This window comes from Tursiops truncatus, chromosome 11, assembly GCF_011762595.2.
Source record: "Tursiops truncatus isolate mTurTru1 chromosome 11, mTurTru1.mat.Y, whole genome shotgun sequence".
Lineage (NCBI taxonomy): Eukaryota > Metazoa > Chordata > Mammalia > Artiodactyla > Delphinidae > Tursiops > Tursiops truncatus.
Window position 1 is genome coordinate 24,623,710 of NC_047044.1, and position 26,632 is coordinate 24,650,341.

At 36.1% G+C, this 26,632-nt stretch overlaps 1 protein-coding gene across 5 annotated transcripts in view; it reads left to right on the plus strand.

The window, feature by feature from the left end:
* CDK17 (cyclin dependent kinase 17) overlaps positions 1-26,632 on the plus strand; it is a 121,818-nt gene that overhangs the window by 77,099 nt on the left and 18,087 nt on the right. For 2 of the 5 annotated variants that reach the window (XM_073788332.1, XM_073788329.1), the window contains exons 7-17: positions 726-840; positions 1,847-1,941; positions 2,483-2,545; positions 4,803-4,926; positions 9,574-9,694; positions 11,696-11,793; positions 12,297-12,402; positions 14,704-14,746; positions 15,803-15,893; positions 18,061-18,138; positions 24,990-25,174. In XM_073788332.1, the coding sequence (XP_073644433.1) occupies positions 726-840; positions 1,847-1,941; positions 2,483-2,545; positions 4,803-4,926; positions 9,574-9,694; positions 11,696-11,793; positions 12,297-12,402; positions 14,704-14,746; positions 15,803-15,893; positions 18,061-18,138; positions 24,990-25,159 (1,104 nt within the window). In that variant the 3' untranslated portion in view covers positions 25,160-25,174. The other 3 variants (XM_073788330.1, XM_073788333.1, XM_073788331.1) reach the window with 3 other exon arrangements.

The window sequence follows — 26,632 nt, forward strand, 5'->3', positions numbered from 1 at the left end:
TTGTGCCATCATGTGGGAAATTGCATGTGTTCAAACTTGTGAAAAATCAAAATACTATCTTTAAGGTTAAAGACACATCTCATTAAAGGTTAAGGAAATTCTTGACCCATAAGGCCTTGGTTTTCTTGAAGTTGCTACTAGTACTGACTAATTTTGAAATGGTCTACCTCCCAGAGTGAGAAAGTGAGAAGAAAATAATAGAATTAGTTACTAGGGAGGCCTTAAGGGAGTTTGAGAACTATCCTGGAAATGATAGAAGAAATCTATAGAATATATTTGTTTTTTAAAGGAGAGCTCTAGCATACAAAGATTCTGAAAAGTCTGAAAACGGGTAAAGTTTCATAATATGTTAGTTAAATTTTCAGTTTTCACTTACTGTGCTTAATCTCCACATACCATTGCAGTTAAAGTACCTTTGATTCCAAATCTATTGATTCAGTTATTAATCTAATACGAAGCACAAAAAGTAAATTAAATATTCTCCCTATGTTTTCATACCTTTGAAGCACTCTGTAGGGTTGTAAGAGTAAGGAAGCTGTGTGTATGGAACTGAAAGTCCTTTTAGCTATAGGAAAACCAAGATTAATCATGGTGGGGTTTTCCTTGCAAGATAGAATTTAACACATGCTTAGAAATTAGAAATTTAGTTAGGGCTCTTTATTGTGTAGATGATATAGATAGACTCATGATATTTTTGATGTGTCTTTCAAAAATATATTTTGTAGGGTACATATGCAACAGTATATAAAGGAAGAAGTAAATTGACAGAGAATTTGGTGGCATTGAAAGAGATCCGGTTGGAACATGAAGAAGGTGCACCCTGCACAGCAATAAGAGAAGGTATAATTTGTACTTTTGTGAGCAGAATGTATTATGAAATTTATATAGAATATTTTAAAACCAAAGCTATGTAATAAGAGTTCATTTTTTGTAAGCACAAGGAGCTCAGATATAGAAATAGTACATGACTGGAAAATATATGCCACTACAGCTTACGGCATCTCATTGAGGAGAAAGAATACAGTAAAACAAGGCCCTGGGGGGAGGGGGGGAAGCAATAGCTAAAGCTGAAAGATTTAATAAAAGGAATTAGATATATTATTGTACTGCTTATAATGAAGTACTATGAAGTCATTAAAGATTGTTGTCACAGACAAATATTTGACATTGGGAAATGTTATATATTGGTGCATGGGGGAAAGCTAACTATAAATAGTATATACAGGATGTAAATATATTTATATAATGGTACGATTTTTTTAAAAAAGATTATCCAGAAAATAGTTTGAGGCAACTGACAAGCAATTTGAAGGAAAAAAAGGTACCTTGGACTTTATGTCTAAATTAATCCTAGAAGTCTCAATAAGTTAACATTTGAGAAAAAAAGATGTCATGGAGAGTATTAATGTAATATTGATAATTTTTTTTTTTTTTTGCGGTATGCGGGCCTCTTACTGTTGTGGCCTCTCCCGCTGTGGAGCACAGGCTCTGGACGCGCAGGTCCAGCGGCCATGGCTCACGGGCCCAGCCGCTCCGCGGCATGTGGGATCTTCCCAGACCAGGGCACGAACCCGCGTCCCCTGCATCGGCAGGCGGACTCTCAACCACTGTGCCACCAGGGAAGCCCTGAGGATAATTTAAGAATTAAAAATATCAAACCCAGAACCATAAAAGAAAAGAAAAAAATTGATTCTATTAAAATTTCTACTACAAATTCCTTTGGTGGATTATTGTTTTAAATTTAAGAGACTCCTAAACTCAATCATTCATATGTTAAACTTAGGATTTTTTTTAAAAAGACTGGCTACCACAGATTAAGTAATTGGCTTTCTTTTTTGTTTTGCAGTTTCACTATTAAAGGATCTAAAACATGCAAATATAGTAACGCTACATGACATTGTTCACACAGATAAATCTTTGACTCTGGTCTTTGAGTATCTGGTAAGCATTTACTAAATGATAAAACATAGCAAATTGGATTTTTTAACAGCCCCGGGGACATTATTGTTATTAGTATTTAATTAAATTATGTGTGGTGCATTCAGTATCTTTCCTCAAAAAACAACTTATTTTTCTGAAAAAGAATATGTATATATATATGTATTTATAGCTGAATCACTTTGCTTTACACCAGACACTAACACAACATTGTAAATCAACTATACTTCAATTAAAATAAATTTTTTTTTTTTTGTGGTACACGGGCCTCTCACTGTTGTGGCCTCTCCCATTGCGGAGCACAGGCTCCGGACGCGCAGGCTCAGCGGCCATGGCTCACGGGCCTAGCCTTTCCGCAGCATGTGGGATCTTCCCGGACCAGGGCATGAACCTGTGTCCCCTGCATCGGCAGGCAGACTCTCAACCACTGCGCCACCAGGGAAGCCCCCCCCCCAGATTTTTTTTTAACCTAAACACTATTAAGTAAATCAGTCATGCCTTCTCAAAACTATGTATCACGTAGTAAAGTGCTGTATTTTTTCAGGATAAAGATCTAAAACAGTACATGGATGACTGTGGAAACATCATGAGTATGCACAATGTTAAGGTATGCTTTAGTGTGTCATTTTAAATTTTATTTAAAGTACAGACAAACACTTAAGCATAGATGAACTACATTACGTATGAAATATGCTTCAGAATTTTCTGTTAGGCATTTTAAATAGGTTATTGTCCTCTGAACATATTTACTCAGAACTTCTGTTTACTACACTATAGTATTTCTTAGAATCAGACCTTTTTATAGAACTACTTCATTTAAAAAGTTTTAAAAAGTACTTTTGAGGAGTTTGAGGATTTTGAGCACGAGCTACCCTTGCTCCTTGCTTGGCTCTGCAATAAACCTTTCTCTGCTCCAAAAAAAAACAAAAATAAAAACTTTTGACAATTTCCTTTCACATTATAACATTGATTCTCTTAGATATATGTAGAATACATTTATAGGTATATTCTGCTTAAAAAGAAAATGACATGCCTATTATATCAAAATCCAAATGTTTAAGATCAATGAAAATGATTAGTGCATTCTGCAAAGGGCTTCCTTTATATGGCAAACTCCCCTAAAGTATTTAGAATGGTATTTAATTATAAAACAACTTTTCAGGGTACTAATCTAATGAGTAAGGCCAGGAACCTGCATAGGTATTATGAATACTAGACTGGAAATACCATTCTGTACTGTCAGGAGGAAAAGTAACATAATTACATGTTTTCTTATGTGAAAAATATCTAAAGATGCAAGTAATGCTAGAAAAGTTTGGTATAATAGTCCCAGATGAAACCCAAGAGTAAAAGTAAAATCAAATGAAAACCTTTGATACAGTTGTGTTCTTTCAGTAGGTTTCTTTGACCTGATATACTCCAAATATAGCAAAGATTTATTTATCCAAACATAGTCAACAGTTTGTGAGAAACTGTTCTGGAAGTAGGCTGTCCCAGCTGTATTTTTGAGACAGTTCCAATTCTGTAGGTAGTAACTTTAAACTTATATACTTTTAAGTTAAGTTTGGTATAAAGGAGAGCCAGTTTCTTTTAGTAAAAGACAGTTCAAAACACATGGGTAACACATTGCTAAGAATTTTAGAATAGGGCTTTAAGTCTCTTTCCATATATTTTCTATGAGAATTGTTTTCATCATATTTCACATTTTGTTTTGCAAGGTGTACTGAATCTCATTTGTGTTTATTTTTGTTTGTGGCTTTTATGTTGTTTTTCCTGCTTTCATATTAGCAGTAATTTGGAAAGAAAATTGTCCTTAATCATCATAATTTGACAAAGATTTGAGAAGTTTGTATGTCTTAAGCCAGGTTTACATTCCTGGCTTAAGTTGTAGAGTATTTTAGTCTGTGTTTAACTAGCCCCTTATATTTTTTCAAACATAGAAAGTAACGGAAATATTTGGAAATAGTAATTTAAGAGTTTTCAAAACACATGAATATGTAGAGTGTAGAAACTGCTAATTAGATTTTCTTCAGGCCCATTGTTCACCTGCTGCCTTGGCTTATTCTTGAAGTTCTAATGCTATTTTTCACCTTCAAGATAACCAGGGGTACAATCCTGAATCCTCTTCTTTGTTAACCACAAAGAATCAGAGACCTCCTGTGTTTCATATTCTTTTTTCCACCAAAATCCACAACAAAAAGTCTCCCATTAGCCTTATAGGAATTGGTTTTCTCAAAGAGCCATTCAGAGCTCTACAGTGCCAATTCCCTTTTCTGAATCATAGCAGATTTTGAAGGCTGAGTAGGAGGTGCTGAAAGTAAAGTACCCAGAAGGTGGGTGATAGAAGCTGGTTTAGGTTATTTTAGGTTATTTTTATAGCACATAATTTGCCAGAGCTATGCAACACCATTCTGTTTGACATCTCAGAATGTTCATAAAACCACCAATTCCATTGCCTTATTTTAAAGACGTTGCCCCACATTAGTTTTTTTTGGGGGGAGTAGGGTGGGGTAATGGTAGAAGGTTGTTTGTTTTGCCAGAATTTCATAATTAAACTGTAAGCCTAATTAGTAGGCCTGTAAATTTATGAGGTACATTTATTTAAAGTCATTTTCAGTAACAAGTGAACTATTGCTACTAAGACAAAGTTTCATTTCGCTTTGTTCACTCTAAAAAAATACGTAGATGGTTCAAATAGAACAGTAAATTGTAAAATTCAGACAACAGGTATGTAAGGAAAAGGATGTGGTTCCTTTTTTTTTTTCTCTTACTGTTCTAGGCCAGTTGCTTTTCTGTTTACCATAACTTATACCAAAGTATATCTTATTATCTGTAAGACTAATTTCTATTTTTTGTTTCCGTAGCTGTTTTTATACCAAATTCTACGTGGTTTGGCATATTGCCACAGAAGAAAGGTGTTACACCGAGACTTAAAACCACAGAACCTCCTCATTAATGAAAAAGGAGAATTAAAGCTAGCAGATTTTGGTATGGAATGTATGAGATATTTATAAATAGTTCCAGGTGTTTAAGTTTAAAAGAACAACCATTGACACTGCATGATTGCTTTTATGTGGGTTTGGAAGTGTTCTCTGTAGCTCATGGAATAAAATATTTGAAAATTTTGGTGGTGAGTTATATTAGTGAATGCTAGAAGGCATTGGTTCTCAGGTATGGTCCATAGACCCCTAAGCATCCTGAGACCCTTTCAGGGGATCTCCAAAGGTATAATATATTCTCAAAATTATACTGAAAGTTTACTTGCCCTCTTCACTGTGTTAATATTTGCGTTGATTATCCAAAAGTAAGAAGGGATAAAGCTACTGGTACCCTTAGTGTAAATCAAGGCACTCACACCAAATTATACTTAGTAGCCATTGTATTCTTCACCACTATACACTTGTAGGAAAACACTTTTTAAGAGGTATCAGATGAAGCAGTAAAATTTATTAAATTTTATTAAATCTCCATTTTTGAGTAGGTGTATTTTTAGTATTTTGTGTGATGAAATGGGAAATATACATAAAACACATCTGCACACAGAAATACTATGGTTATTTCAAGGAAAAGTGCTTGTGTAATTATATGAGTGGAAACTGAACTAGCCCACCTTTTTATCTTAAGAAGTATCATTTTTACTTGAAAAAAATGACCAATAGACAAACTGTGGTTACTCAGACTTAGGTATTTGGCAGATGCTTTCTTAAAAAATGAATGAAGTGAGCCTTATCATTTCAAGGAAAACAACTGTGAAAGTATTTCTTGACAATAGTAAAATTCGAGTTTTCAAGCAAAAATTAGATTTTGGAAATTTGGATCTGCATTTTTTTTTTTTTTTTTTGGCGGTACGCGGACCTCTCACTGCTGTGGCCTCCTCCTGTTGCGGAGCACAGGCTCCGGACGCGCAGGCCCAGTGGCCATGGCTCACTGGCCCAGCCGCTCCGCGGCATGTGGGATCTTCCCGGACCCGGGCACGAACCCGTGTCCCCTGTATCAGCTAGGCGGACTCTCAACCACTGTGCCACCAGGGAAGCCCTGGATCTGCCATTTTGAATTTGATAGCTTCCCAGTACTTGAAGACTTTTCTGGTGAGATCAGTGGTGACATTAACAAATATGATTTTTTTTGATATGCTAAAGAAATGTGTAAACATTTGTAATATCTGAATAGCCTAGAGAACCAGTATTTTCCAGATGACCAATGCATGGTATTACAGAATCATGCATAGGTAAAATATCCATTTAAAGTGCAGGATAGACCAGTGAATTTTAATGTAGCAAAAGTATTAGAAGTTGATTGATATAGTTCCAAGTAACCATATAATCTTTAAGAAGCTAAATATTTTCTAATTTTGATGCAGTATCAAAAAAGTATATGCACAATTATCAGAAAGGCTATTAAAATGCTCTTCTTTCCAATTTCGCATCCGTGTGAAACCTGATTCTCTTTATATATAACTGCAGTCAAAGAAACATCCCAACAGATTGAATGCAAAAGGAGAATCCAACTGTCTTCTATTAAAATAGACTACAAAAATGTAAAACAAGGACATTCATACTAATTTTTGTTTTATTTTGGAAAAAATATTTTTCATAAAAATACTCATGTTAACATATAAATGGTGTTTTTAAGGAAGAAGTTTTAGATTTTTCTGTTTTTCTAATATGCAAATATCAGTAAATATAATCTACATAGATAAAAGCTCTTTGGATCCTCAGTAATTTTTAAGAGCCTAAAAAGGGTCCTGAGACTAAAGAGTTTAAATGTCATTACTGAAAGGGATTCCTTTAATATGCCTGCCACCATGCTTTTTTTAAAAAAATAGTTTTATTTATTTATTTATTTTAAAATTTAATTTATTCATTTGACTGCGTTGGGTCTTCATTGCTGTGTGGGCTTTCTCTAGTTGCAGCGAGCAGGGGCTACTCTTCGTTGTGGTGCGCGGGCTTCCCATTGCAGTGGCATCTCTTGTTGCAGAGCGCAGGCCCTAGGAGCATGGGTTTCAGTAGTTGTGGCTCACGGGCTCTAGAGCACAGGCTCAATGGTTGTGGCGCATGGGCTTAGTTGCTCCGCAGCATGTGGGATCTTCCTGGACTAGGGATCAAACCCATGTCCCCTGCATTGGCAGGCAGATTCTTAACCACTGCACCACCAGGGACGTCCCTGCCACCATGCTTTGTATTTATTTATATGCTTAATAATTTAATTAGTAGCTGTCTGTCTGTCTCTCTTTAGCTAATCCAGTTATAAGGGACTAGAATGGTGAAATAAAATTACATGTTTTTGGCTTCTAGGGAGTAAACTTTTTCATATTGAAGGAACTCCATATAGTAACTTTGTTTTTTTGTGTTTTTTTTAATATTCCACATTCTGAGAGTTTGAGTACTGTAACAGAAGTTAGTTTTTAAAAGCCCATGCAGTTTTTCGTAGTTAGTATTTATCATTTTTCATAAGTGATTATAGTAGTTTTACTTTTGGAATATTTCATTAATGTGATAAATATTAGTGTTTCAAGTATTACTCTGTTAGTAACAGATTAAAAATTCACTGTTATTAAGTGGTGAATTTGTTCTGAAAATTCCTATACTTTTATTCATTTAACACTTCTCCATTTGTTTGAAAGGTAGGTTGCTATTTAAAAGGAATTGGGTAGGTCACATGAGTCTAAATGAGAAATTATAAGTCATTTCCATATGCTTACATAGAGTCCCATGGGCATAGTTTACGTTATTTTCCTAGTAATTGTTATTCTCTTTCTCTCTTTCCCCGCCCCCCTTTTAAATTTTTTTGGCCAGGCTGCATTTACTGCTCCTTATTCCTTAATCCCCAAATGAATGGCAGTGATGGAGAACCCCTGCTTAGCTATAAGATATGCAAAAAGAATGGCAAAAGCCATCAAAAATGTACTTTTGGTAGGGGAATACTATGAGTGCTTTGAATTTTACTTTTTACCTCTACAAACCAAGCCAAGCAAATTTTATCTGTCCACCGGCCAACAGGAAAATCTAATTATTCCATGAGATGGTACAATGAATTTTGTCTCTGTTGCTTTTAGTTATTTATTTTTTTATTGGTTTCATAGTAAGTATACTTCGGACACAAGTAAGGGAGAGTCATATAACTGAGTATTTTACAACAAATTGTTCTTGATCTCTATGACCTACTTTTCCTGTGATCAGGGAAGTATTAATGTAAATAGACATTTTCATTAATAATAGAAAATGGTTTATATAATAATACCGTATCACAATTAATTTGGTTTGGAAGAAATTACTGTGTATTTCATTTCATGCCAAAATTGCAAATCTAATTGTGAACTGAATCAGAAGGCTGTATGAGCAAGCATCATAGTTTAGAATTCTCTCAGGAGATGGAGTATAAGGTACTGAGGAAACTATAACTGCAATTGCTTTGATGTTATATGTATAGCATTAGCAACTTGCAGCCTTGTCCTTTCCCCCATATAACCCAGTATTACATCAGGAAGAGAAATCAGAAAGCTGCTTCCATTTGCTAATTACCGAAATTTGTTGAATTTATTTTACCAAGTTGGAATGGTAGAGTAAAACCTGTAATAAAACAGTGTCAACATTGTTTCAGTTACTTCCTTTAGCCCTTATACTTAATGAAAATAGTATGAGTACTGCCTAATTTTTTAAATTTCTGGTTTCATTTGGGTGACTTTATCCAGTTTAACAAAGTATTGAATCATCCTTTTATTACATTTTTCTTATTTAATATTTTAATCAGATACAATAGTTACACACAACAGAAATCACAGCCTAAAAATTAATTATTCCTTGTTGTTTGAAATAAACTGTATGTTAAAATAAATTTATATTTCTTCATATATCTTTTAAAGTTACTTCTTTAGGTGATCAGAATTTGGAGGCGTAGAGGTAATAAAAGCAACTCTCTTAACGCCAGTGGCTCAAGAGATAAAGTTGTGAACTCTTGCCTTTATTTCTAGATAATCAGTGAATTTCATATTAAATTGGCAAAGGAATGCTTCGTGTTTTACATCATCTACAGCAATTAATATCCAAAGACAGTGAGGTTCACCTTATTTTAAAATTAACCATGTAACTTAAAACTTAGAAAGTACAGAATGACATTGTAGTTTATTCCAAGGAAACTTTCTCTAAATATAAACTTCTGCAAGGGAATTGTCAATAAAACTTAACAGGATCATGAACCAGTAACTTCATGGTTTTTGGTAAGAACTGATATAGCAAATGGAAGTTGGAATCAGGTTAAAAGGTGACAAATGTCATTGGCCTGTTTTGCATTAACTTAAATCCAAGTAGGAAATAATCTTGGCATAATAATTCGTGGATAGAAGGAGGGTATCTTAAGTTTTGATTAGCCCAGATACTGTACCAGGTGCATTCACTCATAAAAGTAAGCATGGTCTCTGAATGTGGAATTATTATTATTTAGTTTAATAAATAATAGGATTTGCTGACCCAAGACCACACACACTCAAAAAAAAAAATTCATAAAACTAATTTTGTTAAGCCTCAAAAAGGTATAGAGTAGCCATCTCAGGCATCCTTGTGACTGGAGTCATGGTGAGAATATGGACTGGGAAATGCATTCCAGCTATTTCTTAATTGTTCTCTTTTCCCTGTGAAGGACTAGCCAGAGCCAAGTCAGTTCCCACAAAGACCTACTCAAATGAAGTTGTCACACTGTGGTACCGGCCGCCTGATGTGCTTCTCGGTTCCTCAGAGTACTCAACACAGATTGACATGTGGTAAATATATGCAGATTTACTGCCATTTATAATTTTGAAAGAATGTAGCCATTAACACAGGGCATACCGATAGATATTTGGCTTTAAGGAGATAAAATATAAGCAACGATTAGGAGTTCTGGCAAGTAAGATCACCTAGGTTTAAATACCAGTTCAACCACTTATAGCTATACGATAACCTTACTGAAATTATTGGCCTGTGCCTCAGTTTCCTCATTTAAGGAAATGGGAATAGTAACAATAACTACTTTAAAAGGCTGTTCTGTGGATAATGTTAAGACCAAATGAGCTAATGTATGTAAAGCACTTTGAAGAGTGTCTGGTACATAGTAATTTAAGACAAAATTTATTTTTATCATCATTTAATATTCACCAAAACCCACTTGCTTTAAGTTGATCTAAAAATAATATTGAAAAAATACCATAGGCGGCTTCCTCACATAGCACTTTGATCATGACACTCCTTTATTTAAACATGTTTGCTGCTTCCCCATTTATTACCTATAGAATAAGGTGCAGTTCTTCAATCTGATACTTGATCTTCATAAAATGTCTCTAAACTACCTTTTTCAGTTTATTTCAGAATATTCTCCACAAACGTTTCCTTTTAGCCAAGTGGCTACTCACTATATTTCATAAATAGCCTGGGTTTTCCCACCTTTGTGCTTGTGTTCATACTAGTTCACCCATCTGGAATGCCTGCTCTTTTTCTATAACTGGGGCCTGTGCCTAGGGCCTTCAAAACATAGTTTTTCATAAATCCTTTCTGAATATAACCTAGCCTACTGTGGTAATTCCTTCCTCTGAACTGTGGTTATACTTATTGCTTGCACTCTTCGTATAGTGATAAATCATATACTTCGTTCTGTTTTGTCTTGGGTTGAACATTTATATAATTAATTTTTGTATTATGTAACATTTCTTTCTTTTATAAACTTTTTTAAATTGTAGAAAAATATATACAACCAAATTTACCATTTTAACCATTTTATGTGTACAGTTCTCTGGCATTAAGTACATTTACATTGCTGTTCAAGCGTCACCACCATCAGTCTACAGAATTTTTCCATCTTGCAAACTGAAGCTGTGTACTTACTAAATAGTAACTCCCCATTACGCTCTCCCCCTCCACCATTCTCCTTTCTGTGTCTGTGAATTTGACTTTTCTAAGTATCTCATGAGTGAAATCATACTGTATTTGTTTTTTTGTGACTGGTTTATTTTACTTAGCATAAATGTCTTCAAGGTTCACCCATGTTGTAGATGCAAATATCTCTTTGAATCACTGCTTTCAATTCTTTTGTATACTTAGAAGTAGAATTGCTGGATCGTATGGTAATTCTATTTTACATTTTTTTTAAGTAAACACCATACTGTTTTCCATAGTGGCTCCATTATTTAATCTTCTGTATAACATTTAAAATATAAAATTATTATATAATTGCTAGATTGTGAGCCCTTTAAAAGAAGGACTGTGTCTTAAACTCATATGTATTCACACAGATCCTAGAAGACAGTATCTATTAGCGAGCCTCTATCCATTTCTCTTCCTTCTCTTAACTCTCTCACTCTCACTCTCGCTGTCACTCACACTCACACACTCTTCAGTCTGCATCTGTGTGTTCCGTCTCTGCTTCCTGCATAAAAACATCTTGAAATACTTGCTTCTCCCTAGCCCTGCTAACCACTGCCTAATACATAGTAAGCTTTATATCACTATTAGCCATTGTTAGTGGTGTTCTTCAAGGATCATGCAGAGGAGGGCTGGACATTTTAAGTGGAGAAAATGGATAAGGCAGTATGGAAGTTGAGACAAATAGGGTAAATGTTAAGAAATTAGTTTAGTTGGATCTGAAGAAAAATCTCTGCAGATTTTCTAGCAGGCTAGTACAAAATTCTCCAGAGAGGCAACCTTAAGGAAAAGATTCTTGTGCTTAATAATAAATAAATGGTTTGCTCATCTTTTTTTTTTCTTTTTTTTTTTAATGCTACATTTTATAGGGGTGTTGGTTGCATTTTCTTTGAAATGGCTTCTGGAAGACCTCTGTTTCCAGGATCAACTGTGGAAGATGAACTGCACTTAATTTTCCGACTGCTAGGTAACAGAACTCTCTTCCCAGTGATTTGTTACGTATAATTGAGTAGCTAGATAAGACTATATCTTTAAAAAATATATTTATAAATTTGATACTGAGACTAACATAAATAGATGTTATAAGAATTATAATGAGCATAATTACAATAAAGATAGATCCTTCTAGATAACGTCTGCTTTTTATTTACCAAGTTCTACCTTTGCAATAATGATTGTATGGAAGAACAGAGAAGAGAAATATTATTGAAAATTGACTTTTAGCACATTATTAGGAAATATTTTAGCTTAGGTGTCAATTAGACAACATTTTTATGGCATCATTGCTTAGTCCAAAAAAAAAGTCTGTATGATTACTATTTCTATCTTTTTAGTTTCAGTTGAAATAATCAAATTATCTACTAAATATAAATTGTTCTTTAAGACGCTTTCTTAGTTCTCCCTATTTATATGTATTTGCCTGTATAAAAATTTCTATATATTTATAAATATATATATTTTTAAATTCAGGAACTCCATCTCAGGAAACTTGGCCAGGTGTTTCTTCAAATGATGAGTTCAAGAACTACAACTTTCCAAAATATAAACCACAGCCTCTAATTAACCATGCACCCAGGTATTTTTTTTTTTCCTCTTTAAGTGAAAGGGGGGGAACTCATCTTTTTTTTTTTTTTTTTTTAGTCTCTTGAAGCATTAGCCACAGTAAGGATTCATGGGAAAATATGTGATACACATACACAGTTCTTAAATATTTTAGGATTTAATTTCTTCCTTCCTGTGTCATATTAATTTTATAATTCAGTGAGCAAGAACTACCAAAGTATGTAAGTCCACAGAATTGAGCTGTAAATAAAATGAATATAGAATATATATAATAAAATTCTAGGGCTTATGTAGATTGTTCCATTTCCCAGAAAGAAGACATTGATTAATGCCTTATTCAATACTGTGAAGACCATGATGAAGTTTGCTTTGCTGTCTACACAATTATTCTATATGTATTTACTTAGAAAAACCTAAGAATGTGTTATAAGTAAAATCTTGACTCCTACACAAGATGACCCATCAGCATTTCAGTCAATGAATGACAGTTTGTATTTGAAGAATATAAACTCTTTCTGACCCTTCATATCCTATATGTTGGCCATCTGATTAAAGTTTCTTTTCAGACCTACCTCAGATCCATCCAAGATTCCCATTACAGTTTGAGTCAGGGGACTTCCCTGGTGGTGCAGTGGTTGGGAGTCTGCCTGCCAATGCAGGGGACATGAGTTTGAGCCCTGGTCCGGGAAGATCCCACATGCCACAGAACAACTAAGCCCATGCACCACAACTACTGAGCCTGTGCTCTAGAGCCTGTGAGCCACAACTACTGAGCTTAAATGCCACAACTACTGAAACCCACATGCCTAGAGCCCATGCTCCGCAACAAGAGAAGCGACTGCAATGAGAAGCCCGTGCACTGCAACTAGAGAAAGCCCACATGCAGCAACGAAGACCCAACCCAGCCAAAAATAAATAAATATTTATTTAAAAAATTTTTTTCACAACATATTTACTTATGGAATGTATTACATTTTCAATAAGTAACATAGAATAACCCCTTTGACTGTATTTTTTCATCTTTAAGAAAAAATAAAAATGAGAAGGGCACCAGGATACCAAATAAGGCCAATATCTCTTTCGTTGTTTCACATAGCTCACAACATAACACACTCACTCTAGTTCCATTTATTCTCAAGATAGGGAAGAATAGTAAAAACATTCTGGTACCAAAAATATTTTGAAAGTTTTTATGTGAATTGATGCTCTTGTCACTATAGCAACTAAGAATATTCTAATTAGACTTTCTTAGGAAGAATAATGTGTTAGACTTTTTGTATGTGTCTCTCCCAAATAGCATAAATCCTATTTTTGTCATATATATATATATATTTTTTACACTGGACATTACAACATATATATATGTATACATATGTATATATGTTGTAATGTCCAGTGTAAAAGGTTGCAGCTCTTTAAAGCACATTCTTTATGACCTTAGCACCTAGCTTTTCTATGGCCAAGGAGTTCTGGTTATTTGTCAGAATGGCAAACTGCAAAGGATTAGAAGACTCTGTAGAATTTCTACGCCACAGCATCCACAGTACCGACTAAGCACTAGGGGGGAAGGGGGGGGATTTTTTTTTCCCCCCATAATTGGACTTTTGCCAGTGAAAGTCAGTGCAAGGTAGAATTAGTGATTTCTGATCAAGAGATTTTCTCATTAAGATAACCCCTAAACCCTCTACTCCCTATTTTATTAATTTCATCCTTGTAATTATCTGTCTTTATTGACCATCTGATTGGTTTTGTATCCCTTTTTAATGAAGTTTTATAAAGTTATTGAGGCATATTTAAATTGAATTTTATAGCTTGTAGTACCCAATGCTCAGCCAACTGCCCTGTAAAAGTTTGTTGAGTGACTCATCTCTGTTTATCTTGAACCACAGTGATATATTTTGGGGTCACTTATCTGTTTGTTTTCACCTGTATAATAGGAAAATGATGCTTTTGTACTCTTGCCTTCACTGAAACACTATGAAAACAGATCTAGTTTACTGAAGCTTTTTCAATAATAGAGGTTATTTTGTTTTGAGACAAAATGGTGATTTTTACAAATTCTGTAGTTTTAATAATCTAACTCTTGAATATTGAACATTTGAGTTGATGCCCAGTTATTTGTGGTTTCTTCTTAAACAAGTGGCAAGATAAATCTTCTAAGGATAAAAGATTTGAGTCTGTTTGAAAGCAGCAAGGTGTGCTATTTTAGGGCACTTGAATTTAGCAGATACCAACATTTGGAAAATAGTTTTATTTGAAAAGTTGCTATCAGCTAAGATTAAAGAATAAATTGCTACTTGTCTTTCGTTTTTAGGTTAGACTCTGAAGGAATCGAGTTGATAACAAAATTTCTTCAGGTAAGTTATATCTTATTTTATAATTGTTAAATGGTCTGTTAACTTCTCTGAGCTTTAGTTTCTTCATCTGTAGAATGGGATCAGTAATACCTCCCTCAAATATTTGTCATGACAATTAAATAAGATTATGGTAGTATCTAGCATTCCTAAGACATGTGCTTAGGTGAAAAACAATTATGGTTTCTCTTAATGTGTCTGGGTCTCTCATTGTAACCTAGAACAGTCTGAGGTAGTTAGCTGCTGGCCCTGATCAACTGTGTCAAGGCCATGTTCTCTGCAATTCCTGTTCTCTTACGTTCTCTTTCTTTTCCTTATACTTACTGCCTTACAGGCTGTTGTACCTCCCAAGTACCATCCATATCTTCATTCAGAACAGGAAGAAGAGAGAGGATAAGAGTCTGTCAGTCTCATTAATCCTTTTGTATCTGGAAAGCAAAGGCTTTTCCAAAAACCCCTGTAAGGACTTCTTCCTAGGTCTCCAAAATCTTCCTAAGGCCAGAATATTAATTGTAAGAGAGGCTGAGAATTGGGGAGCAGGATTGCCATAATTAGCCTAAACTTAGAATAGTCATGATTCACATGTCAGAGTTGGAAGCATGTATACCTTAAACAAATCTACATTATCTCGTCAAGGAAAAAAGGGAGATGGGTATTGAATAGGTAATTTAATAATGTCTTTCATAAAGGTATTAGGTATATTTCCAGTAATACTGTGGTATTCGTGAAGAAAAGTAACACGAAAGGTCAGATATTTTGCTTTTTTTCATCACTTCAGAAAATATAGGGCATCTAAATTTTTCGTTAAGATCCAGCTTTATCTTGGAAATTTGTAACTGAGATATAATCATTGCTACATAATCTCAGTAGTAACTCACATTAGAGCATAGTACTCCAAATTGGTTCTTAAAAATAATAGTCACTCTATTAAGTAATCAAGATAAGAGTAGCTCTAAATGCTTAAATGCTAATTTGTGTGTGTGTCCCCTCCCGCTTGCATACGCTTTTTCCAGTATTTAGAGAAAAAAATTAATGAAGCAGTTTTTTGGTTTCTCACAGTATGAATCTAAGAAAAGGGTTTCAGCAGAAGAGGCCATGAAACATGTGTACTTTCGAAGTCTGGGACCAAGGATACATGCTTTACCTGAAAGTAAGAGAGATTCTAGAGTGTGTCCCCCCACCCCCTTTATTTTTATCCAGGTTTGGAGACTGGGGTGAATTAGGGATTTAGGAAGATGGTTGGTTTTTAAGCCTAAAATTCTGGTCTTTCTGTAATTAGATCAGAATTCCTTAAAGGGAGGTGTATGTCTGTCTTGCCTGTTTTAATTTATTTCTTTTAACACTGAGTATATTGCCACGACTCTGTAAGAAATCAGTAGCACTTAGATGTGGGTCATTAGTCTTATTTGACTTAAGTAAGTGGAAAATGCCATCTGATGATAGACGTTGTCATTAGGCCCAATCTGGATTGCTTTGATTCAGAGTTGTTAAAAATGGATTTCAAGTAAATAGTAATGAAGCACAACCAAAACAAGATTTTTTTGTGGAAGTAAATTTCTTTTTCAAGATGTGAAGATGATTTTCCTTTACTGTGTTCACTCTGACTTTACCATCCCCATGACAGTGGTGAGCATATTGTCACTAAAATAGCTGATTTCTCATGCCTGGGGTAACTGCTTGATTTTACTCAGAAGTTTCTTATAAATTACCCCAATATTTTACTTGAAAATTAGCAAGGTGAGGACTTCCCTGGTGGCGCAGTAGTTAAGAATCCGCCTGCCAATGCAGGGGACACGGGTTCGAGCCCTGGTCTGGGAAGATCCCACATGCTACGGAGCAACTAAGCCCATGCGCCTCAACTACTGAGCCCGCGTGCCACAATTACTGAAGCCTGTGTGCCTAGAGCCCATGCTCCACAACAAGAGAAGCCACCACAGTGAGAAGCCCGCACACTGCAACGAAGAGTAGCCTCGGCTCGCCACAACTAGAGAAAAGCCTGCACGCAGCAACAAAGACCCAATGCAGCCAAAAATAAATTTTTAAAAATTAGCAAGGTGAGTGAGGAATTAAGAGAATATTTGGGAACTGAACAGCCAAAAGCTTTCATTAACTTCCCGTTCTCATTTACTAGACAGTATTGATTCACTAAAAGGTTTTCTAATTGGAATCAAGACTCCTCAAGACTTTTCACTTAGAACTTATTGGATATATACATATTTTAATTAATTAATTTACTTTTGGCTGCGTTGGGTCTTCTCTACTGCGCATGGGCTTTCTCTAGTTGCAGTGAGCGGGGGCTGCTCTTCGTTGTGGTGTGTGGGCTTCTCGTTGCGGTGGCTTCTCTTGTTGCAGAGCACTGCCTTTAGGCGCAAGGGCTTCAGTAGTTGTGGCTCAAGGGCTCTAGAGCACAGGCCCAGTAGTTGTGACACATGGGCTTAGCTGCTCTGCCACACGTGGGATCTTCCTGGACCAGGGCTCAAACTTACGTCCCTGGCATTGGCAGGTGGATTCTTAACCACTGTGCCACCAGGGAAGCCCCTATTGGATATTTTTTTTTTTTTTTTTTGCAGTACGCGGGCCTCTCACTGTTGTGGCCTCTCCCGTTGCGGGGCACAGGCTCCGGACGCGCAGGCTCAGCGGCCATGGCTCACAGGCCCAGCCATTCCGCGGCATGCGGGATCTTCCCGGACTGGGGCACGAACCCGTGTCCCCTGCATCGGCAGGCGGACTCGCAACCACTGCGCCACCAGGGAAGCCCTGGATATTTTTTAATGAAAGACTACCTCTCTGGCAGAGATGGAAATAAGAAGGATGAGTTACAAGTGTTTTTTAAGAGATTTACGTTTCATTATTAATACCAAGTTTTATAGTTTGAGGTGTGGGTGAGGTGTACAAACCATTTCTTGTTTTTCTCTAAAATTCTGAAGATAGTTTGAGGATTTGACCTTCATGCCATCATAAGGAGACAGATAAAGAACAGAGAGAATAAAACCGAGTAATACATTTTGATTAGGTCTTCCAACCTCAGTAAGCCCTAGAAATAGACAATGTACATTCTCCTTAGAGAAACACATACTCAAAGCATGATTTAAGGCAGAATTGGGGGAGAAAGGTTCTGAGGGAGAGGTTATTTGGTTTGGTTTTCTTAAGACATTGGGACAAAAGGGAAAATATTTCAGCAGGGCTGTAACCTTGTAAATGTAGTATAAATGTTTCATGTTGAATCAGTATACATTTTTAGATATTTTGTCTATAGTTGGATTATATTTGCTTTAATGATAGACTTTCATCTGATAATTTTTGTCTGTGCATTTTAGGTGTATCAATATTCAGTTTGAAAGAGATTCAATTGCAAAAGGACCCGGGTTTTCGAAATTCTTCTTATCCAGAGACAGGTGTGTTTGTCATAAACCATTTCACGTGTCGATCATGAAATTTTGCGTGGAACCAAGTTTTGGGTTTATAAATTGATCGGTAAAATTATTGATGTAAAAAACAATGTACAGTGCATTCCACAGCTGTGTATGTTTAGCATTGCACATACTTTCCTGTATGATATGGGCAGCTCAGTAATTCTTCAGAGAGAAATCTGACTCAGTCAAATCAGGGATCCTGAAAGCTGCAGATGGCACAAAGACCTTTTACAAGTGGCCTGGCTTGATCACTGCACACGCCATCCCTGGCACCTGAGGCAGAAGACACATCTTGTGCTTCCCTAGTCATCAGGTTCATCACTTCGAAGCATAGAAGCTGTAGACTGACCCCATCAACAAAAGGGTCGTTTAAGACAGTGCTGATCACTCTTACCGTGGAATATTAGCTTTTGCTGGTGGGAACATTAGCTTCATAGAGTCAACAAATACTGTATGTGGGATAAAACTGAACGTTGAACTGCCTCATAAAATGACTTTATATTTTAGGACATGGGAAGAACAGAAGACAGAGCATGCTCTTTTAAGTCTGGTAACATGGTTTCAAGCCCAGCCCCCAGCCTTTCTTATCAATCAAGGACTCAGATCTGAAGGCAGTTATTTCTTTTGGTGGACTTGGAATCTTCGTTTGTCTACACTGTCCTCTTCACAGTGGAGTCTTTTTATTTCAGACCTACAAATTGTTTTTATATTTGTTGTCACAGTGTGACAATTTTTTTGTACAGTTGGTTTTAAAGTCTTCTCTGCCATTAGAGCCAGTAGGTTACAGCTATTGATGTAACTGTAGCTGCAATTTTTGTGCAGGACTGAGAAACACAATGCATTATTTATTGCGGAATCATTGCTGCTAAATAACTACTGTCTGTTTATTTAACACAACAGTTGAATGCCTGAAGAAGTTGCAGTGGCTTTATTATACGTGAATGCATCTGTTTCTCCTCACAAATTGTTTTACTGCTGCATTTTTTCTTTGTTTGTTTTTAAAATTAAACTGCAGTGTTTCCTGGAATGTAAATCCAGCTTTGCTTAACAGTAAAATAAGTGAGCCAACTTGAACACTCTTACATTCATGCTATATAATTTTTTTATTGAACATTGGCAAATAGTGTAGTAAGAAATTGATAAGCACATTATGTTTAGGAAAGCATGTGATGCAGAAGTTGATTCAAGCAAGTGAATATCTGACATTTTGGGGATCTCGTATTAAATACCAGTAAATTAAAGCACCAAAATTATTTATTTTTATTTTTCCTCATTTTAGAAATATTTCCTGCATATTATTGGATATTTGTATACTAATACACTTACCTATTTTACATCGTGCTTTAATTTAGTTAAAACTAAACCATACAAGTCCAGTCAAACATCAGAGGTCTTGTTTTGTTTATTTGTTTTAAATACAATTCTTTTATTAGAATGGATGATCATTGGGGAACAGTTTTATTTCATTTGGGAGCTGTGTGTGTGTGTTTTAATAACATTCACTTGGAATCAGTTGAAAGCTGTAATATGTCTTTGAAATGAGCCATGCTAAATACAAATGAGAGAAATGAGAACTTGGAAGATTGTTTTAAAGCATTATAGATATTATCTGTTTACCAGAGGTAGTAAATATTACAGTTTTAATTATGCATCTTTTTGAACATCATAAATACACCTTGGTGTTGGTAACAGTGTTTTAAGCATTTGTGTTCACTTTTAAGGACTGTTTGTTTAGTGCATCTTACCAACTGCAAATCTTAATTGCGATATTTTGAAATGGTCATGTAAATTTTGGGCTTATATATCATGAAAATAGTCATAACTTAATTCTTTTCCTGACATTCACTGTAAAACATTCAGGGGTCCTACCATTTCTGTTCAGGAAATCTTGTAGTTTGTTGTTATTTAACAGTATTAAGTGAATTTTTGTATATTTCATTTTAATTTTATTTGTGAATAGTGATTGTGGCATGTTTGGGGTGTTATTTTAATATTTCATAATACTGAAATTTTAATTTTTTAAGAAAAATTTTCTGGAAGAAACAGATTCATGTGTAATGGTGAATATTGGACCACTACTGCTTTTCACATTTGTAAATTGGTTTTATGTTAAACCCTGTAGCCTAACAAACTGCTGTTATTTCTAACTGACAGATATGTATTAATATTGTACTTTGAAGGTTATAAATATTATGTGAAAATTCCTCCATTTTGTTTTGAAATTTATAATAACAAAATCTTCATGTTGTTAAAATGTGGTTTTGTTGAGTCACAGTTCTTTCTTGGGGAAGAAGGCTGTGCAGAATGGGATCTTTTTTTTTTCCAATTTTATTTATTTATTTTTATGCAGCAGGTTCTTTTTAGTTATCTATTTTATACATGTTAGTGTATATATGTCAATCCCAATCTCCCAATTCATCACACCACCCCCACCCCACTTTCCCCTCTTGGTGTCAATACGTTTGTTCTCTACATCTGTGTCTCTATTTCTGCCTTGCAAACCGGTTCATCTGTACCATTTTCCTAGATTCCACATATATGCATTAATATATGATATTTGTTTTTCTCTTTCTGACTTACTTCACTCTGTATGACAGTCTCTAGATCCATCCACGTCTCTACAACTGACCCAATTTCGTTCTTTTTTATGGCTGAGTAATATTCCATTGTATATATGTATCACATCGTCTTTATCCATTCTTCTGTCAATGGGCATTTAGGTTGCTTCCATGACCTGGCTATTGTAAATAGTGCTGCAGTGAACATTGGGGTACATGTGTCTTTTTGAATTATGGTTTTCTCTGGGTATATGCCCAGTAGTGGGATTGCTGGGTCATATGGTAATTCTATTTTTAGTTTTTTAATGAACCTCTGTACTGTTCTCCATAGTGGCTGTATTAATTTACATTCCCACCAACAGTGCAAGAGGGTTCCCTTTTCTCCACACTCTCTCCAGCATTTGTTGTTTGTAGACTTTCTGATGATACCTTTTCTAACCAGTGTGAGGTGATACCTCATTGTAGTTTTGATTTGCATTTCTCTAATAATTAGTGTTGTTGAGCATCTTTTCATGTGCCTGTTGGCTATCTATTTGTCGTCTTTGGAGGAGTCTATTTAGGTCTTCTGCCTATTTTTTGATTAGTTGTTTGTTTTTCTAATATTGAGCTGCATGAGCTGTTTCTATTTTTGGAGATTAATCCTTTGTCCGTTGATTCATTTGCAAGTATTTTCTCCCATTCTGAGGGCCTTTTCGTCTTGTTTCCTTTGCTGTACAAAAGCTTTTAAGTTTCATTAGGTCCCAGTTGTTTATTTTTGTTTTTATTTCCATTACTCTAGGAGGTGGGTCAAAAAAGATCTTGCTGTGATTTATGCCAAAGAGTGTGCTTCCTATGTTTTTCTCTAAGAGTTTTATAGTGTCCAGTGTAAGACTGGACATTTAGGTCTTTAATTCTTTTTTTAAATTTATTTATTTATTTTCGGCTGCATTGAGTCTTCGTTGCTGCATGCGGGCTTTCTCTAGTTGTGGTGAGCGGGGGCAATTGTTCGTTGTGGTGTGCGGGCTTCTCATTGCAGTGGCTTCTCGTTGCGGAGCACGGGCTCTAGGCATACGGGCTTCAGTAGTTGTGGCACACAGGCTCAGTAGTTGTGGTTTGTGGACTCTAGAGCACAGGCTCAGTAGTTGTGGTGCACAGCCTTAGTTGCTCCGCAGCATGTGGGATCTCCCCAGACCAGGGCTTGAACCCGTGTTCCCTGCATTGGCAGGTGGATTCTTAACCACTGCGCCACCTGCAAAACCCTTTAATCCATTTTGAGTTTATTTTTATGTATGGTGTTAGGGAGTGTTCTAATTTCAGTCCTTTACATGTAGCTGTCCAGTTTTCCCAGCACCACTTATTGAAGAAACTGTCTTTTCTCCATTGTATATCCTTGCTTCCTTTGTCATAGATTAGTTGACTATAGGTGTGTTGGTTTAACTCTGGGCTTTCTATCCTGTTCCATTGATCTATATGTCTGTTTTTGTGCTAGTACCATATTGTCTTGATTACTGTAGCTTTGTAATATAGTCTGAAGTAAGGGAGTCTGATTGTTCCAGCTCCATTTTTTTTCCCCTCAAGATTGCTTTGGCTATTCGGGATCTTTTCTGTCTCCATACAAATTTTAAGATTTTTTTGTTCTGTAAAAACTACCATTGGTAATTTGATAGAGATTGCATTGAATCTGTAGATTGCTTTGGGTAGTATAGTCATTTTCACAATATTGATTCTTCCAATCCAAGAACATGATATATCTCTCCATCTGTTTGTGTTATCTTTGATTTCTTTCATCAGTGTCTTATAGTTTTCTGCATACAGGTCTTTTACCTCCTTAGGTGGGTTTATTCTTAGGTATTTTATTCTTTTTGTTGCAGTGGTGAATGGGATTATTTCCTTAATTTCTCTTTCTGATCTTTTGTTGTTAATGTATAGGAATGCAAGAGGTTTCTGTGTATTAATTTTGTATCCTGCAACTTTACCAAATTCATTGATTAGGTCTAGTAGTTTTCTGGTGGCATCTTTTTTTTTTTTTTTTTTAACTTTATTCATTTTGGCTGTGTTGGGTCTTTGCTGCGGGCAGGCTTTCTCTAGTTGCAGCAAGCAGGGGCTACTCATTGCGGTGGCTTCTCGTTGTGGAGCACGGGTTCTAGGCACGCGGGTTTCAGTAATTGTGGCACACAGGCTCAGTAGTTGTAGCGCATGGGCTTAGTTGCTTCATGGCATGTGGAATCTTCCCGGACCAGGGCCTGAACCCATATCCCCTGCATTGGCTGGCAGATTCTTAACTACTGTGCCAGTAGGGAAGCCCTCTGGTGGCATCTTTAGGATTATCTATGTATAGTATCATGTCATCTGCGAATAGTGACAGTTTTACTGCTTTTCCAATTTGTATTCCTTTTTCTTCTATGATTGCTGTGGCTAGGACTTCCAAAATTATGTTGAATAATAGTATCAAGAGTGGACATACTTGTTCCTGATCTTAGGGGAAATGCTTACAGTTTTTCACCACTGAGAATGATGTTTGCTGTGGGTTTGTCATATATGGTTTTTATTATGTTGAGGTAGGTTCCCTCTATGCCCGCTCTCTGGAGAGTTTTTTTTTTTTTTTATCATAAATGGGTATTGAATTTTGTCAAAAGCTTTTTCCACTTCTATTGAGATGATCATATGGTTTTTATTCTTCAGTTTGTTAATATGGCGTGTCACATTGGTTGATTTGTATATATTGAAGAATCCTTGCATCCCTGGGATAAATCCCACTTGATATGGTATATGATCCTTTTAGTGTGTTGTCGGAATCTGTTTGCTAGTATTTTGTTGAGGATTTTTGTATCTATATTCATCAGTGATATTGCTTTGTAATTTTCTTTTTTTGTGGTATCTTTGTCTGGTTTGGGTATCAGGGTGATGGTAGCCTCCTAGAATGAGTTGGGAGTGTTCCTCCCTCTGCAGTGTTTTGGAAGAGTTTGAGAAGGATGGGTGTTAGCTCTTCTCTAAATGTTTGATAGAATTCACCTGTGAAGCCATCTGGTCCTGGACTTTTGTTTGTTGGAAGAGTTTTAATCACAGTTTCAGTTTCATTACTTGTGATTGGTCTGTTCATATTTTCTGTTTCTTCCTGGTTCAGTCTTGGAAGGTTATACTTTTCTAAGAACTTGTCCATTTCTTCCAGGTTGTCTATTTTATTGGCATAGAGTTGCTTGTAATAGTCTCTTATGATGCTTTGTATTTCTGCAGTGTCTGTTGTAACATCTTTTTTCATTTCTAATTTTATTGATTTGAGTCTTCTCCCTCTTTTTCTTGATGAGTCTGGCTAAAGAATTATCAATTTTGTTTATCTTCTCAAAGAACCAGCTTTTAGTTTTATTGATCTTTGCTATTGTTTTCTTTGTTTTTATTTCATTTATTTCTTCTCTGGTCTTTATGATTTCTTTCCTTCTACTAACTTTGGGTTTTGTTTGTTCTTCTTTCTCTAGTTCCTTTAGATGTAAGATTAGATTGTTTATTTTAGATTTTTCTTGTTTCTTGAGGCATGATCGTATAGCTATAAACTTCCCTCTTAGAACTGCTTTTGCTGCATCCCATAGGTTTTGGATCGTCATGTTTTCATTGTCATTTCTCTCTAGGTATTTTTTGATTTCCTCTTTGATTTCTTCAGTGGTCTCTTGGTTATTTAGTAATGTATTGTTTCGCCTTCTCGTGTTTGTATTTTTTATGTTTTTTCCCCTGTAATTGATTTCTAATGTCATAGCGTTGTGGTCGGAAAAGATGCTTGATATGATTTCAGTTTTCTTAAATTTACCAAGGCTTGATCTCTGACCCAAGATGTGATCTATCCTGGAGAATGTTCGCTGTTCACTTGAGAAGGAAGTGTAATCTGCTGTTTTCGGATGGAATGTCTTATAAATATCAATTAAATCTATCTGGTCTTTTGTGTCATTTAAAGCATGTGTTTCCTTATTAATTTTCTGTCTGGATGATCTGTCCATTGATGTAAATGAGGTGGTAAAGTCCCCCACTATTATTGTGATACTGTCAATTTTCTCTTTTATAGTTGTTAGCATTTGCCTTATGTATTGAGGTGCTCTTATGTTGGGTGCATATATGTTTATAATTGTTATATCTTATTCTTGGATCGATCCCTTGGTCATTATGTAGTGTCCTTCCTTGTCTCTTGTAACATTATTTTAAAGTCTGTTTTATCTGATATGAGTACTGCTATTCCAGCTTTCTTTTGATTTCCATTTGCATAGAATATCTTTTTCCATCCCCTCACCTTCAGTCTGTATGTGTCCCTAGGTCTGAAGTGGGTCTCCTGTGGACAGCATACATATGGGTCTTGTTTTTGTATCCATTCAGCCAGCCTCTGCCTTTTGGTTGGAGCATTTAATCCATTCACATTTAAGGTAATTATCAATATGTATGTTCCTATTACCATTTTCTTAATTGTTTTGTTTTTGTTTTTGTAGGTCCTTCTCTTGTGTTTCCCACTTCTTAGAGAAGTTCCTTTAGCATTTGCTGTAGAGCTGGTTTGGTGGTGCTGAATTCTCTTAGCTTTTGCTTGTCTGTAAAGCTTTTGATTTCTCCATTGAATCTGAATGAGATCCTTGCCGGGTAGAGTAATCTTGGTTGTAGGTTCTTCCCTTTCATCACTTTAAATATATGATGCCACTCCCTTCTGGCTTGTAGAGTTTCTGCTGAGAAATCAGCCGTTAACATTATGGGAGTTCCCTTGTATGTTATTTGTCAGTTTTCCCTTGTTGCTTTTAATAATTTTTCTCTGTCTTTAATTTTTGTCAGTTTGATTACTGTGTGTCTTGGTGTGTTTCTCCTTGGGTTTATCCTGCCTGGGACTCTCTGTGCTGCCTGGACCTGGGTGGCTATTTCCTTCCCCATGTTAGGGAAGTTTTCAACTATAATCTCTTCAAATATTTTCTCGGGTCCTTTCTCTCTCTCTTCTCCTTCTGGGACCCCTATAATGTGAATGTTGGTGCATTTAATGTTGTCCCAGAGGTCTCTTAGGCTGTCTTCATTTCCTTTCATTCTTATTTCTGTAGTCTGTTGCATGGCAGTGAATTCCACCATTCTGTCTTCCAGGTCACTTATCCATTCTTCTGCCTTAGTTATTCTGCCATTGATTCCTTCTAGCGTATTTTTCATTTCAGCTATTGTGTTGTTCATCTCTGTTCTTTACTTCTTCTAGGTGTTTGTTCTTTAATTCTTCTAAGTCATTGTTAGATTTCTTGCATCTTCTTGATCTTTGCCTTCATTGTTTTCCCAAGGTCCTGGATCATCTTCACTATCATTATTCTGAATTCTTTTTCTGGAAGGCTGCCTATCTCCACTTCATTTAGTTGTTTTTCTGGGGTTTTATCTTGTTCCTTCATCTGGTACCCAGCCCTCTGCCTTTTCATCTTGTCTTTCTGTGAATGTGGTTTTTGTTCCACAGGCTGCAGGATTGTAGTTCTTCTTGCTTCTGCTGTCTGCTCTCTGGTGGATGAGCTATCTAAGAGGCTTTTGCAAGCTTCCTGATGGGAGGGACTGATGGTGGGTAACTGGTGGTGGGTAGAGCTGGCTGTTGCTCTGGTGGGCAGAGCTCAGTAAAACTTTAATCCACTTGTTTGCTGATGGATGGGGATGAGTTCCCTCCCTGTTGGTTGGTTGGCCTGAGGTGACCCAGCACTGGAGCCTACTGGGCTCTTTGGTGGGCCTAATAGCGGACTCCAGTAGGATTTATGCCAAGCAGTACTTCCAGAACTTCTGCTGCCAGTGTCCTTGTCGCCACGGTGAGCCTCAGCCACCCCCCGCCTCTGCAGGAGACCCTCCAACAGTAGCAGGTAGGTCTGGTTCAGTCTCCTATGGGGTCACTGCTCCTTCCCCTAGGTCCCAGTGCGCACACTACCTTGTGTGTGCCCTCCAAGAGTGGAGTCTCTGTTTCCCCT